The sequence below is a fragment of the Camelina sativa genome, chromosome 11, assembly GCF_000633955.1.
Source record: "Camelina sativa cultivar DH55 chromosome 11, Cs, whole genome shotgun sequence".
Classification (NCBI taxonomy): Eukaryota; Viridiplantae; Streptophyta; class Magnoliopsida; order Brassicales; family Brassicaceae; genus Camelina; species Camelina sativa.
The window spans coordinates 47,526,389-47,542,286 of record NC_025695.1 but is presented as its reverse complement, the minus strand read 5'-3'; the positions used below and the strand labels follow the sequence as shown (position 1 = coordinate 47,542,286).

Sequence of the window (15,898 nt, the reverse complement as noted above, 5' to 3'; positions counted from 1 at the left end):
AACGATATAGTTTTTTCCAATATATGTTTGTTGTAGGCTTATGTTTGATTTGCCTACTTTATACAACCATTAGGTTAATAAACTTCTCCTCTTATCTTCTTTTGAGATTGAACGAATGGTAACAATTATGTTTGCACAAAATGAAAAGGTCTATGACCAACAAATCAATGTTGAGAAATTAGAAAAAAAATTAGTTTGACATAGTTAGTGAAATAATAGAAAATTATAAGCAGGGTAATATATGAATCTCAAATAATTTAAAGATAAAATATAAATTAAACAAAACAATCTAAAACTACTACGATAAATTTTAAAATACAGTATTAGAAAAAGAAAATGCATATATTAATCTTCCATTTTTTTTTGGTCAACATATTAATCTTACCTATTTCAAACTGAAAAAAGTAGAAAAAAGTAGGAGCATATTTTGGTTTTAAAAAATAAGGAAAATTTGTCTTCCCATTAAAAAAGTTTGACCAATAGAACAAAGTGAATAATATGAGACGATCTATGTTTATATAGAAGTGAATATTTACATTTTTTAAAATTAATAATTTTTTGTCTATTTTTCTTAATCCCTTTTATATTTTATGAGAAAATTTATTCCAATGAGCTTACTGTTTATGCATAGGCTACTTTGTTAACACTTCAAAGTTAAAGATTGCATAGTATGCATTATGAAATTGAGAAACAAAACAAAATTCAAAGAAACGATGACAAAAATATGTGGTAATATCTAGGAATCTTTTTATATAGTTGCTTCGATTAGACAATAAACAAAATGCTTTCGAAACTTGTTCAAGAATGATGATATGTCAAACAAAAGGTTAATAAAAAACAAAGAAGAAAAATTTACAAAAAAAAACAAAGGTAATCGAAATTATTTTGTTTGGTAAAAAATATGTCATCATTTATTTGCTTATATAGAGAGATGTATTTACAATCATTTCCTTTTAAGATTAACAAAGTTTTTTTTAATATAACAAGATTACAATTATCTTATGCATCATTTTATCAAGCTTGAAAACTGTGTTTTCTGATCGTTAAAATTGACAAATATCACGACCTAATGAATTACTAACTTGGATATTTAATCGTTAAAACTGATATGTGTTACGATCTGGTGAGTTACTAACTTTAAGTACTAAGCTTTATATAATAAGATTTTTGTTAAAAATATTTGAAGGATAATTCTTTCTAATTCGTCGTCAAGCTAAAATAGTCCAATACCTATTTTTTTATATAATTTCCGTGTACCTAATGCAATATTATATTATTGTGTTGACTATAATTTTATGACGATGATACCATATTATTCTCTTTTCATTTCTTGGAGAGTTGGTAAGAATATAATATTGAGGGAAATAACCAACTCTTACCAACTAAAATTAATGTAATCTACTTTTTAAATAAGTGTGCTATAATCTATTTATTGAACATGTGTATAGGGTTTAAAAAAAATTAGCTCAAATATTTAAGCCCCTCTAGCCATCTCCTCTTTTTGCTCACACCTGCTTCTGGTAGGTGACCTATCACATATAAGGAAAACCAAACTTAGACACTAGAGTGAAGCCATGGATGACGAGAGAAACCACAACACATCTTCTTCGTCCCTCCCGTCTTTGTGTAAGCAACTGGCGAGCTCAACCCCTCGCGAAAGCCTGGAACTGGACATTCCCGTCGTTGATCTAAGCGTTTCTGATGAAGAGTTCCTGATGCGTGAGGTGACGAGAGCGAGTGAAGAGTGGGGAATTTTTCAGGTGGTTAACCATGGGATTCCAACCGAGCTGATGCGGCAGCTGCAAGCGGTTGGGAAGCAATTCTTTGACCTGCCGGAGGCAGAAAAGGAAGCGGTGGCGAAAGAAGAAGACATTGAAGGATACAAGAGGAACTATCTAGAAGGTATTAAGGCTTGGGACGAACATCTGAGTCACAGACTCTCCCCACCCTCTGTTATCAATTATAAATATTGGCCTAAAAATCCTCCCCAGTACAGGTACGTTTCTAATAAAATCATATTAGATAATAAACCAAAAACCAATTCAAAATAATTCGTGTTTTTACGCTATAATTTATTTCACCTAACAAATCTCAAATTCAAAAGTTAGATCTTTGCTGATATATTGGGGCATGGCCGTTTCAGGGAGGTGAATGAGGAGTACACAAGGCATGTGAAGAAGCTAACAGATAAAATTCTTGGTTGGTTATCAGAGGGACTAGGGTTACCCCCCGTGGCGTTGTTGCAAAATTTAGGTGGCGAAATGGCAGAGTATGTGATCAGGGTCAATTACTATCAGCCGTCTCCAAAATCGGACTTAGCCATAGGAGCCGCTGCGCACACGGATGTAGGGGCAATCACACTCCTCATCCCCAACGAGGTTCCTGGACTTCAAGTCGTCAAGAACGAACAATGGCTTGACGTTGAGTATATCAACTCAGCTGTGGTTGTTTTCATAGGCGATCAACTCATGGTCTTGTTGACTGTTAACTTTTTTTTTCTTCTTTCTGTTTGTCCTTAATTTAGTTTTATATTATGATAAAATATATATTGTTTTTAAGTATATTGAGTTGGAAACGTTTGGGAATTGATTTTGTGGATTAAAATAAATTTCAGAGGATGAGTAACGGGAGGTACAAGAACGTGCTTCACAGAGCAACGTTGGATAAGGAGAATGTGAGGATTTCATGGCCGGTTTTTGTTGCGCCTAGGCATGATTTGTTAATCGGGCCTCTGCCGGAGCTTACCGGAGACGAGAATCCTCCCAAATTCGAGACTTTGGTTTATCAAGACTACTTGCACCAGACCTTTGAAAAATGGGCGCTCGACAAGCTATACAGTTCATAAAAAGAATCGTCTATTGAATTACCATACGAACAAAGAATCCTTCAATAAATTATGATGAACTGCTGTCCAAGTCTTTCGTATCTATTTTTTTTTCTTTTTTTTGCTAGTTACGTTCACATGATTACTGTTTTTTATTTAAAGTGTTTTTTACACTTAATGAATAATAATTCTCACAAATAACATAAAATTTGTCCATTTTAGTGGCTAGAGTATTTCTTATTTACTTATTATAAAAACAATATAAACATAAATTAAAATTAAAATTAACTCAGTACGGACTCTCTCAGACTCAGTTATAGTAGTTTTCTTATTGATATAAAAAAAAAATATGTCATTTACATTGTGTAGATAACTATTTAGTTTGTGATTATTGCTCGGGAACGAGATACACGATGTTACACTGTATAGAGTAGTTAATCTTTATGAAAAAAGTAAACAATTCAAAATAGCCATGCGTATAACCTAAATAATAGTAATTCTTTCTATTTCTGTCGTCGTGATAAAATAGTTCAATACCTTTATTTGTATTACTTTTCGTGTAACTAATGCGCTATGACTGTGTTGACTTTTATTCTGAGGATGATACCATTATTTTATTAAATTTTCATATTATTTTCTTTTCTTTTCATTTCTTGGAAAGTCAGTAGGAATTCAAATAACCAATTATTTAGAAGTTAAAAATCTGATTGATGTTACATTCAAATATGATCTACTTACTTTTAACCTCAAAAATAAATACAGTTTAACTTGATATATGTATTAGTTACGTTGTCAATTGAAGTTATATTAGCGCAAGCAACAACAGGCAACTTCAATCATACGCCACCTCCCCTATGTAAATTTCATACCGCAACTTCTCTCTCTGATCAACTTAAGTCTCTAAACCATTAAGTTACATTACGATCCAAATCCGCCATTATTTCCAACGAAAAAAAAGCACAAGAGATTAATAATACTGAAAACCACAATGGAGATAAATACAAACCAAGACATTTCTTCGCCGGACATCCCCGTCATTGATCTAAGTAACCATGATGAAAAGCTTGTGGCACGTGCGGTTGTAAAAGCGAGCGAAGAGTGGGGGATTTTTCAGGTGGTTAACCACGGAATCCCAATGGAGCTGATAAGGCGGTTGCAAGAAGTGGGATCACAGTTCTTTGAGCTTCCGGAGTCGGAGAAGGAAGCCGTAGCAAAGCCAGAGGACTCCATGGACATAGAAGGATACATGACCAAGTACGAGGATGCAGCTAGAAACGCATGGGTCGATCATCTCTTTCACAGGATCTGGCCACCATCGAAAGTTAACTACAGATTCTGGCCTAAAAACCCTCCTGAATACAGGTATAAGATCACTCATTGCTAATATATATATATATATATATATATATATATATATATATACATATATCGATCTTAACTAAGTTACATGTTTATAAAAACTTAGCCTTAACATTTTTTTTTTTTACCACGCGCGGGTTATGACAGGGAGGTGAATGAGGAGTACGCAAGTCACATGAAGAAGCTAGCAGAGAAAATCATGGAATGGTTATCAGAAGGGTTAGGGTTACAGCGTGAGGCGTTGAAGGAAGGTCTAGGCGGCGAAACGGTGGAGTATCTGATGAAGATCAATTACTATCCGCCGTGTCCGGATATGGATTTGGTCCTTGGAGTTCCTGGTCACTCCGATATCAATGGTATCACGCTCTTGGTCGCTAATGATCCCTTAGGACTCCAGGTTTTCAAAGATGACCACTGGATAGATACAAAGTATACCACTTCTGGTGGGATCATCGTCATCATTGGTGATCAATTCCTAGTAAGAAGTTTATGAACTTGAGAGACCATATATAGTTAGTTAGCCATTATATATGTGTGTTAATTCCATAGGTTTCATGTGATAAAACCATGCATGGGTTTTTAAAGACGCGCCATATTATTCGATATTGCAGAGGATGAGCAATGGGAAGTATAAGAGTGTGCAGCACAGAGCGACGAGGGATAAGGAGAAGACGAGAATCTCGTGGCCGGTTTTTGTGGAATCTAACCTTGATCATGTCTACGGACCTTTGCCGGAGCTAATTTCCGGCGACGATGGTGCTCCCAAATTTAAGTCTTATGTCTACAAAGATTACAAATTTCGTAAGCTTAATTGGCTTACTCTTGATTGAGAAGAGAATCTCATAACCAAAAAACAGATGTGATCAAATCATGACCAATTGTTTCTTTATTGGGTTATTGCGTCTGCTTTGATAATGAGTGTTGAAGTTATTTTTCTATATAATTTATCAAGCTCAGCATTGTGTATGTGGTGTGTTGTCGTATTTTAAAATAATCAAAGTTGGATTGTAACGTTTTAATAGCATTATTTTATATCTGCGTTAATCTCTCGTTTATTTTGTTTTTTTGCTCTCAGGTAAGTGTTTATATTCGATAGCTTTCACGTTTCCTTTTTTTTTTTTTTTTTTTGACAAACTCTTTGACGTTTCCTTTTTTCCAATTATTTGAGACAAAAAATTTGCTATCTTTCTTTGATTGGCCAATACTGTAATTCATGGATTTTACGTGGATTTAAATTTTTGTAATTTTAAATTTCCACGTGAGAATAGTCTTGAAATTTAAACCAAGCCTTGTAAGTTCTTTCTTCCTAATTCCTAAACCAAATCATGTCGGTCTCGGACAGGATCCTTATAAAATAATGACAGTATATACTTGGACTATACTGAGTGAGATGAAACATCATAGCGAATCTCATTTTACATATTAAGAAAAAAAAAAGAAAAAAAAAAAAGAGAATTATCTTGGTTGAAGTCAAAGCACAACATTTTGACATAATCTTGGTAATTCATTTCCAGAACTACAAATCTACAATATAAGTTGAAATTCCAGAGCTTCTAATGATTTACCAAGGCAAACCAATGTTTGGATTGTTTGGTTGGCAGAACTCAGTCACTTGCAGGAGATACACGATAATTTATATACGTACAAGATAGTTACGACCACCAATAAAATCGTGTAGTTACAATTTTTTATTGTCGGAACATTATCACAAAATGTCAGTGGGTGGTGCTTTCATTTTTTATATCGGCCATCAGCCTTTCAAGAATCATATTACTTTCTAGCCCAACGAAATCTCCCCACTTGCGGACTAATGATTGCTGACAACGTTGTTTTTTTTTTTTTTTTGTCAAACAATAACTTCCATTAAGCTAAACCCTAGTAAGAGGCGATTTCATACAAACAAGATTCAACATAAGCAAAAGGAAATAAAGATAAGGCTTCATGAGGTTTCCAAAGAGATTTTCAACTTGAAGAAGTTTAACAAAATATTTGAAAAATCTATTAGGACCAAGGTGGATTCGTCTTTGAAGTCGAGCTTCACGAAATCCTTGACCACCGGGTGATCATAAGCGGCTCTAGCGGATAACGCAATCGAGCTTGGAAAAGAATGTTTCACATGGGGAACACTTAGCAGGCTTCTCGCCAAACTAAGGGGGTTCAAGAGTGTTGGAATAACATCCTTCAAGCGTTTAGTTTCATACCTCATGACTCTAGATGAAGCTACAACCGGGGTTTGTAAGAGATGGGTATCAAACTGTAACAAAGCAGGTAGGATCTCCCTTACATAAAACTCTTGGCTATGGAGGTTAAGAAATTCCACACAAATTTGGTAGTCAGTTTGGCCCTGAGATATGGGGACAGACCCGAGCTTTCGATCTTTTGGCGGGAGATGGCATATGGAAGCAATGGGAACAAGTACCAAAGTCAACCAGACTTTCGGATAAGATACAACGTTAGCACTAAGCATTGCAGACAACCAAACACTCCTATGCCACTGGTCTCGACATAAATGATTCTCAAGCAAACCTGAAGCAACCAGATTTCTGCTACCGAGGAAACCTCGACTTGACCAAGCAAAGACAATAGGTACTAAAGAGTTTGAGCTTGACATATAATTTTCATGAACGGATCTGGGTAGGGAAGCTCTACAGCCAGATTTAATCTGTCGATTGGGAGCCAGCAATTTGAAGTGTTCACAAAGCAATACCAAGGGTGAATGTGGCAACAAGGTTTCACGGTAATGTATCTGAGACCATCTCAGGACACTCAGTTCACGACTCAAAAGAAGTCCTTCACCATAAAGATGGGAGAAAGGAATTAAATTCAGAGATGTCAATAGTAAGGAAAAGTACACGGACCTGGGCCGTAGCAATTGAGAACATGGATAGATGCTTTTGTTAATGGGCCAAAAGGTGGATGAGCCCAAATGTGAACAAAGGTCCAGCAGTGGAAACCTTAGGGGCTGTTATTGGAGATGTGATTTCTAAATCCATAAAAAATTGTAAATTCTAGAAATCAAAACACATGGATTTTGAAATAACATGTTTTATCCTTGGATTTGAATCCTTCTATTTTACACTTTCAAATCCATTCAAATCAATTTAAAACATAATGTGGATTTTGAAATCCAAAAACAAATCATTAAATGAATAACATAGGATTTTAACAAGTATTTGTAAATCATAGAACCAATAACACATCATTTTGATAAGTATTTTAAAATCAATGATTGAATAACACATGATTTTTGTCTGGATTTCCAAATCCATTAAAATCATAGAACCAATAACCCCCTCTTAGATTCTCGATGGTTGAGCATGGGTGGCGATGGTGTGGCGGCGCAACAATGGATAAGAGTTCAGCCTGGAGCCACTAAACACCGGTAAAGAGAGGGGCGGCGAAGACCTGAAGCACAAAGACTTCAAGGCGGAAAAGGTTTTGATGATGAGCAAAGGTAGCCTCTTCGAAATCGTCTCAACTTGTCGCAGCCATGAGCTTTCTTCTACCAAGGAAACATCAGCTCCGTGTATATGGCGGAGAGAAATTATTGCCAAGGGAAGAGCTTCTTCAGATCTGAGAAATAGACGAGGCACGACANTCTAGATGAAGCTACAACCGGGGTTTGTAAGAGATGGGTATCAAACTGTAACAAAGCAGGTAGGATCTCCCTTACATAAAACTCTTGGCTATGGAGGTTAAGAAATTCCACACAAATTTGGTAGTCAGTTTGGCCCTGAGATATGGGGACAGACCCGAGCTTTCGATCTTTTGGCGGGAGATGGCATATGGAAGCAATGGGAACAAGTACCAAAGTCAACCAGACTTTCGGATAAGATACAACGTTAGCACTAAGCATTGCAGACAACCAAACACTCCTATGCCACTGGTCTCGACATAAATGATTCTCAAGCAAACCTGAAGCAACCAGATTTCTGCTACCGAGGAAACCTCGACTTGACCAAGCAAAGACAATAGGTACTAAAGAGTTTGAGCTTGACATATAATTTTCATGAACGGATCTGGGTAGGGAAGCTCTACAGCCAGATTTAATCTGTCGATTGGGAGCCAGCAATTTGAAGTGTTCACAAAGCAATACCAAGGGTGAATGTGGCAACAAGGTTTCACGGTAATGTATCTGAGACCATCTCAGGACACTCAGTTCACGACTCAAAAGAAGTCCTTCACCATAAAGATGGGAGAAAGGAATTAAATTCAGAGATGTCAATAGTAAGGAAAAGTACACGGACCTGGGCCGTAGCAATTGAGAACATGGATAGATGCTTTTGTTAATGGGCCAAAAGGTGGATGAGCCCAAATGTGAACAAAGGTCCAGCAGTGGAAACCTTAGGGGCTGTTATTGGAGATGTGATTTCTAAATCCATAAAAAATTGTAAATTCTAGAAATCAAAACACATGGATTTTGAAATAACATGTTTTATCCTTGGATTTGAATCCTTCTATTTTACACTTTCAAATCCATTCAAATCAATTTAAAACATAATGTGGATTTTGAAATCCAAAAACAAATCATTAAATGAATAACATAGGATTTTAACAAGTATTTGTAAATCATAGAACCAATAACACATCATTTTGATAAGTATTTTAAAATCAATGATTGAATAACACATGATTTTTGTCTGGATTTCCAAATCCATTAAAATCATAGAACCAATAACCCCCTCTTAGATTCTCGATGGTTGAGCATGGGTGGCGATGGTGTGGCGGCGCAACAATGGATAAGAGTTCAGCCTGGAGCCACTAAACACCGGTAAAGAGAGGGGCGGCGAAGACCTGAAGCACAAAGACTTCAAGGCGGAAAAGGTTTTGATGATGAGCAAAGGTAGCCTCTTCGAAATCGTCTCAACTTGTCGCAGCCATGAGCTTTCTTCTACCAAGGAAACATCAGCTCCGTGTATATGGCGGAGAGAAATTATTGCCAAGGGAAGAGCTTCTTCAGATCTGAGAAATAGACGAGGCACGACATATATTTGCTTCAGCAAAAGCTTTGGAGGGCGGTTTTGGGACAGAGTGAAAGTCACCGTGGGGCTCCCTCGCCGTTCATCTCCGGAGGAGGATTGATCTTTGATACTGCTCAACGGGATAACGAGGGTTTGAATAAAACTCATGAGTAAATGGAATTGATTGAGACAAGGTACATAACATAATTAGAAACAAGCAGAGCAAACGAACAAATGCGCAGGATAAACCAATATCCCGACACCGGCAAGCCGAAGCTTCACCGGCGTCGGAACAATCACTTTTGGATATTTTCTCGATATTTGGGTCAGAGGGAACTGTTATTTTGTTTTTCAAAATCTGTCAAATATATTATTTCAATATACAATTTAATTAATTTGTTCATTTAAAGAAAAATTAAAACCATTTAATATGTGAAAATAAATTTTCAGAAAAAAATTATAAAATGTGGGAGAAAGAGTTGTTGAGAATAGAATTCAACAACTACTACAATTATTGTAGTTACAAGATTTTTTTGTTGGGCCATTATCACATAATCCGAATGTCACATGGTTGGGGTTTCAGATCTTAATATCTAGCCATCAGCTTCCAAACTTCGAATCATTTCATCCATTAATGCTTGCTTACAAATATTTTTTTGTCATCATCTTATCAACCTATTTGACAACACAATACTATTACCAAACAAAGTGACTAAACAAGAGAAGCCACTTTTTCATTTCTCTTGTAGACAGAAATTAACCGTCGAGATCATTGTTTTTTTGTTTAATCATGTATAGCTACAATACAATATTACTTAATTTCTAGATTCAATGATATTTAAAAAATATTTTTGAGCGGAATGCGGGTATTTTTCTAGTAATATATATATAATTTTTTTTTTTTGTATGCCTGTTATTTAAAATTTTAGAAATATGTAGTAAACATATGGAGTTCACTCGAATGGAAGTTTAAAGGGCCTACGGTACTTAAAGTCTTTACATGTAATAGGCCTGAACTTAGCAACATCCGGATTAGCGTCCAGCATGCAATGGTCTGATGACCACATCCGGATTAGCGTCCACAAAAACAGGCTATGACATCCTCTGCTTTTCCTTATCCAGGATTGCTCTATGCAACACATTCTTGTACTTGCCATTGCTTAGCCTCTACAAAATTCCACAAAAATTTATCGGTCCAAATTAACTTCTCCTTTGACATATTTGAGACGAGAGAAACCACATAACGTCATTCTCGCTCCAAAAATATTATCTTCTCCTTTTAATTTAAGCCCCGTTTTTCGCCTTCTCTTATCCTTCTCAAATCTATCACATATAAGAAAAACCAACTTGGACACTAGAGTGAAGCCATGGAAGACGAGAGAAACCACAACACATCTTCTTCGTCTCTCCCCTCTTTGTGTAAGCAATTGGCGAGCCCAAATCTTGGGGGACGCATGGAACTGGACATTCCCGTCGTTGATCTAAGCGTTTCTGATGAAGAGTTCCTGGTGCATGAGGTGATGAAAGCGAGTGAAGAGTGGGGAATTTTTCAGGTGGTTAACCACGGGATTCCGGAGGAGCTGATGCGGCAGCTGCAAGTGGTTGGGAAGCAGTTTTACGACCTCCCGGAGGCAGAAAAGGAAGCAGTGGCGAAAGATGAAGGCATTGAAGGATACAAGAAGAACTATCTAGAAGGTGGTAAGTCTTGGGACGAACATCTGCTTCACAGACTCTCCCCACCCTCAATCATCAACTATAAGTATTGGCCTANTTCCAGAACTACAAATCTACAATATAAGTTGAAATTCCAGAGCTTCTAATGATTTACCAAGGCAAACCAATGTTTGGATTGTTTGGTTGGCAGAACTCAGTCACTTGCAGGAGATACACGATAATTTATATACGTACAAGATAGTTACGACCACCAATAAAATCGTGTAGTTACAATTTTTTATTGTCGGAACATTATCACAAAATGTCAGTGGGTGGTGCTTTCATTTTTTATATCGGCCATCAGCCTTTCAAGAATCATATTACTTTCTAGCCCAACGAAATCTCCCCACTTGCGGACTAATGATTGCTGACAACGTTGTTTTTTTTTTTTTTTTGTCAAACAATAACTTCCATTAAGCTAAACCCTAGTAAGAGGCGATTTCATACAAACAAGATTCAACATAAGCAAAAGGAAATAAAGATAAGGCTTCATGAGGTTTCCAAAGAGATTTTCAACTTGAAGAAGTTTAACAAAATATTTGAAAAATCTATTAGGACCAAGGTGGATTCGTCTTTGAAGTCGAGCTTCACGAAATCCTTGACCACCGGGTGATCATAAGCGGCTCTAGCGGATAACGCAATCGAGCTTGGAAAAGAATGTTTCACATGGGGAACACTTAGCAGGCTTCTCGCCAAACTAAGGGGGTTCAAGAGTGTTGGAATAACATCCTTCAAGCGTTTAGTTTCATACCTCATGACTCTAGATGAAGCTACAACCGGGGTTTGTAAGAGATGGGTATCAAACTGTAACAAAGCAGGTAGGATCTCCCTTACATAAAACTCTTGGCTATGGAGGTTAAGAAATTCCACACAAATTTGGTAGTCAGTTTGGCCCTGAGATATGGGGACAGACCCGAGCTTTCGATCTTTTGGCGGGAGATGGCATATGGAAGCAATGGGAACAAGTACCAAAGTCAACCAGACTTTCGGATAAGATACAACGTTAGCACTAAGCATTGCAGACAACCAAACACTCCTATGCCACTGGTCTCGACATAAATGATTCTCAAGCAAACCTGAAGCAACCAGATTTCTGCTACCGAGGAAACCTCGACTTGACCAAGCAAAGACAATAGGTACTAAAGAGTTTGAGCTTGACATATAATTTTCATGAACGGATCTGGGTAGGGAAGCTCTACAGCCAGATTTAATCTGTCGATTGGGAGCCAGCAATTTGAAGTGTTCACAAAGCAATACCAAGGGTGAATGTGGCAACAAGGTTTCACGGTAATGTATCTGAGACCATCTCAGGACACTCAGTTCACGACTCAAAAGAAGTCCTTCACCATAAAGATGGGAGAAAGGAATTAAATTCAGAGATGTCAATAGTAAGGAAAAGTACACGGACCTGGGCCGTAGCAATTGAGAACATGGATAGATGCTTTTGTTAATGGGCCAAAAGGTGGATGAGCCCAAATGTGAACAAAGGTCCAGCAGTGGAAACCTTAGGGGCTGTTATTGGAGATGTGATTTCTAAATCCATAAAAAATTGTAAATTCTAGAAATCAAAACACATGGATTTTGAAATAACATGTTTTATCCTTGGATTTGAATCCTTCTATTTTACACTTTCAAATCCATTCAAATCAATTTAAAACATAATGTGGATTTTGAAATCCAAAAACAAATCATTAAATGAATAACATAGGATTTTAACAAGTATTTGTAAATCATAGAACCAATAACACATCATTTTGATAAGTATTTTAAAATCAATGATTGAATAACACATGATTTTTGTCTGGATTTCCAAATCCATTAAAATCATAGAACCAATAACCCCCTCTTAGATTCTCGATGGTTGAGCATGGGTGGCGATGGTGTGGCGGCGCAACAATGGATAAGAGTTCAGCCTGGAGCCACTAAACACCGGTAAAGAGAGGGGCGGCGAAGACCTGAAGCACAAAGACTTCAAGGCGGAAAAGGTTTTGATGATGAGCAAAGGTAGCCTCTTCGAAATCGTCTCAACTTGTCGCAGCCATGAGCTTTCTTCTACCAAGGAAACATCAGCTCCGTGTATATGGCGGAGAGAAATTATTGCCAAGGGAAGAGCTTCTTCAGATCTGAGAAATAGACGAGGCACGACATATATTTGCTTCAGCAAAAGCTTTGGAGGGCGGTTTTGGGACAGAGTGAAAGTCACCGTGGGGCTCCCTCGCCGTTCATCTCCGGAGGAGGATTGATCTTTGATACTGCTCAACGGGATAACGAGGGTTTGAATAAAACTCATGAGTAAATGGAATTGATTGAGACAAGGTACATNATTATCTTCTCCTTTTAATTTAAGCCCCGTTTTTCGCCTTCTCTTATCCTTCTCAAATCTATCACATATAAGAAAAACCAACTTGGACACTAGAGTGAAGCCATGGAAGACGAGAGAAACCACAACACATCTTCTTCGTCTCTCCCCTCTTTGTGTAAGCAATTGGCGAGCCCAAATCTTGGGGGACGCATGGAACTGGACATTCCCGTCGTTGATCTAAGCGTTTCTGATGAAGAGTTCCTGGTGCATGAGGTGATGAAAGCGAGTGAAGAGTGGGGAATTTTTCAGGTGGTTAACCACGGGATTCCGGAGGAGCTGATGCGGCAGCTGCAAGTGGTTGGGAAGCAGTTTTACGACCTCCCGGAGGCAGAAAAGGAAGCAGTGGCGAAAGATGAAGGCATTGAAGGATACAAGAAGAACTATCTAGAAGGTGGTAAGTCTTGGGACGAACATCTGCTTCACAGACTCTCCCCACCTTCAATCATCAACTATAAGTATTGGCCTATGAATCCTCCCCAATATAGGTACGTACTTTTCCTAATATAATGGTAGTATGAGTTAGGCCCTGTTCGGGAGAGGGTCGCAGCGACAGCAACTGGAGACAGAATTTTTGTCTTTACTTCTCCTTCATGTGCTCTTCATCTGTTTTTCATCTCCCTTGAATTTCTGTCGCGGGACTTGGTTTTGAAAATTTTGGAATCGCTGGAATAAACAGCGACACTTTACAAGCTTTGTTTTGAAAGCAGCGTCCGTCGCTGGATTTTAAAAGCCACCGAGAGATTTTCAGATCTGTAACTTGTGTCTTCTTCTCCAGCATAAAAATATACTTTTGTTAGACTTTTCTAGATTATAGTTATAGCCCTTAAAATACTCATAATTACAAAACTAGCATATAAGAAAGAAAAAAAGATCAGTCGCCAGCTGCTGTCGCTGCGACATGCTTCCGAACAGGGCCTTAGTACTTCCGAACCAATTGATAATGATTAGATAACTTATGTTTTTTAGGTTATAATTTATTTCCTAACAAAATCTCAAAGTCGAAAGTTAGATTTCAATTGGTTGATATATTGGGACGTGGGGGGTTTCAGGGAGGTGAATGAGGAGTACACAAGGCATGTGAAGAAGCTAACAGAGAAAATTTTTGGTTTGTTATCAGAGGGATTAGGGTTACCGTCAGTGGCGTTGACGCAAAGTTTAGGTGGGGAAAAGGCAGAGTATTTGATTAGGGGCAATTACTATCCGCCGTCTCCAAAAGAAATAGGAGGTTCGGCGGCGCACACCGATCTAGGGGCAATCACACTTCTCATCCCCAATGAGGTTCCTGGACTTCAAGTCTTCAAAAACGAACAATGGTTTGACGTTGTATATCAACTCCGCTATGGTTGTTTTCATCGGCGATCAACTCATGGTACTCTTATTGATTCTGTTTTTTTTTTCTCTTAAGTTTTTATGATAAATAAAAATATATATGAGGTTAGAGTTGGGAACGGTTTAGGGGTTGATTTGTGGATTCAAAATTAATTGCAGAGGATGACCAACGGGAGGTTCAAGAACGTGTTTCACAGAGCGAAGTCGGATAAGGAAAGATTGAGGATTTCTTGGCCGATTTTTGTTTCGCCTAGGCATGATTTGTTGGTCGGGCCTTTGCCGGAGCTCACGGGAGACGAGAATCCTCCCAAATTCGAGATTTTAGTTTATCAAGACTATTTGCACCAAACGATGCAAAACTGGGCACTCGACAAGTTATACAATAAAGAATCCACTCTTCTGAAAACCCATTAACAAAGAATCCTTCAATACAATTATGATGTATTGTCAAAAAGTGTTCGTATCTTCTCTTTTTCTTTGTTTTGTTTGTTTCGTTTTCGAGTTACGTTCAATTCATTATCGTTCTTTGGAGTTTCATAACAAAAAAACAGATGAGAAGATATCATGAAGAATTGTTTCTTTCATGGGTTATATATTGCGTCTGCTTTAATAATGAGTGTTGAAGTATTCCTCTGATCATCAATTTACAGCATTGTGTGTTGTACATATTTTAATATAATCAAATTTGAATTGTAACGTTTTAACCGCATTATTTGTTCTGCGTTGATTTATTGTTTATTTTGTCTCTCGTCACGTGTGGATTTTCGAAAAGAATACAAAAACACACAAGACTCGTTATATTTCTAGATTCAATGATATTTAAAAGTATCTATAAAAATAGTTTTGAGTGTGATGCGGGTATTCTTCTAGGAATAGTATTATCTTTTACATGCCCATTATTTAAAAATTTAACAATATGAAGTAAACACACAAGAGACCAGACTCATAATTATATATGAGTTCACTCGACTGGAAGTTTAAGGAGTCTACGGTACTTAAAGTCCTTGCATGTAATAGGCTTGAACTTAGCGGGATTATCGTCGTTAATTAGCTCCGGCAACGGTCTGATGACCACATCAGGATTAGCATCCACAAAAATCGGCCATGACATCCTCTTCTTTTCCTTATCCACAATTGCTCTATGCAACACATTCTTGTACTTGCCATTGCTCAGCCTCTATAAAATTCCACAAAAATTGATTATTTTAAAAATTCAACTGAGGTTTCATTAAATCATTAAGAGACAGACAAACAAACCAGAATCTGATCGCCAATGTTGACGGTTATGGCAGTGGGAATGTAGTGGACATCGAACCAGCGATCGTCCTTGAAAATTTGGAGCCCTGAAAC

General features: G+C 37.4%; 4 protein-coding genes and 1 pseudogene across 4 annotated transcripts in view; 4 read left to right on the top strand and 1 right to left on the bottom strand.

Annotated features, from left to right (window-relative positions):
• LOC104726980 (probable flavonol synthase 5) lies at positions 1,404–3,040 on the top strand. Its single transcript, XM_010445962.2, has 3 exons — positions 1,404–1,996; positions 2,144–2,471; positions 2,615–3,040. Exons 1-3 carry the CDS (start codon positions 1,575–1,577, stop codon positions 2,843–2,845), a joined length of 981 nt encoding a protein of 326 aa, XP_010444264.1. The 5' UTR covers positions 1,404–1,574; the 3' UTR covers positions 2,846–3,040.
• On the top strand, positions 3,648–5,204 carry LOC104726979 (flavonol synthase 3-like). The gene is made up of 3 exons (XM_010445961.2): positions 3,648–4,186; positions 4,331–4,661; positions 4,795–5,204. The coding sequence occupies exons 1-3, from the start codon at positions 3,813–3,815 to the stop codon at positions 5,011–5,013; spliced, it is 924 nt and encodes a 307-aa protein (XP_010444263.1). The 5' UTR covers positions 3,648–3,812; the 3' UTR covers positions 5,014–5,204.
• On the top strand, positions 10,512–10,964 carry LOC104729056 (probable flavonol synthase 5). The gene has a single exon (XM_010447952.1). The coding sequence runs from the start codon at positions 10,512–10,514 to the stop codon at positions 10,962–10,964; it is 453 nt and encodes a 150-aa protein (XP_010446254.1).
• Positions 13,187–15,175, top strand: LOC104726978 (annotated as a pseudogene).
• The window catches only part of LOC104729053 (putative inactive flavonol synthase 2), a 3,111-nt gene continuing 2,556 nt past the window's right edge, over positions 15,344–15,898 (bottom strand). Inside the window, exons 3-4 of the mRNA XM_019232834.1 lie at positions 15,806–15,863; positions 15,344–15,725 (exon numbers count right to left, since the gene is read on the bottom strand). Coding sequence (XP_019088379.1) covers positions 15,510–15,725; positions 15,806–15,863 — 274 coding nt within the window. The 3' untranslated portion in view covers positions 15,344–15,509. The remainder of the gene's footprint in view (positions 15,726–15,805; positions 15,864–15,898) is intronic.

What these genes read in the sequence shown, in the direction of transcription:
- LOC104726980 (XM_010445962.2), top strand. Translation starts at nt 1,575, where the DNA reads ATGGATGACGAGAGAAACCACAACACATCTTCTTCGTCCCTCCCGTCT. An exon ending in AAAAATCCTCCCCAGTACAG is followed by an intron (nt 1,997 to 2,143) that starts GTACGTTTCTAA and finishes TGGCCGTTTCAG; the next exon opens with GGAGGTGAATGAGGAGTACA. An exon ending in TCATAGGCGATCAACTCATG is followed by an intron (nt 2,472 to 2,614) that starts GTCTTGTTGACT and finishes AATAAATTTCAG; the next exon opens with AGGATGAGTAACGGGAGGTA.
- LOC104726979 (XM_010445961.2), top strand. Translation starts at nt 3,813, where the DNA reads ATGGAGATAAATACAAACCAAGACATTTCTTCGCCGGACATCCCCGTC. An exon ending in AAAAACCCTCCTGAATACAG is followed by an intron (nt 4,187 to 4,330) that starts GTATAAGATCAC and finishes GGGTTATGACAG; the next exon opens with GGAGGTGAATGAGGAGTACG. An exon ending in TCATTGGTGATCAATTCCTA is followed by an intron (nt 4,662 to 4,794) that starts GTAAGAAGTTTA and finishes TCGATATTGCAG; the next exon opens with AGGATGAGCAATGGGAAGTA.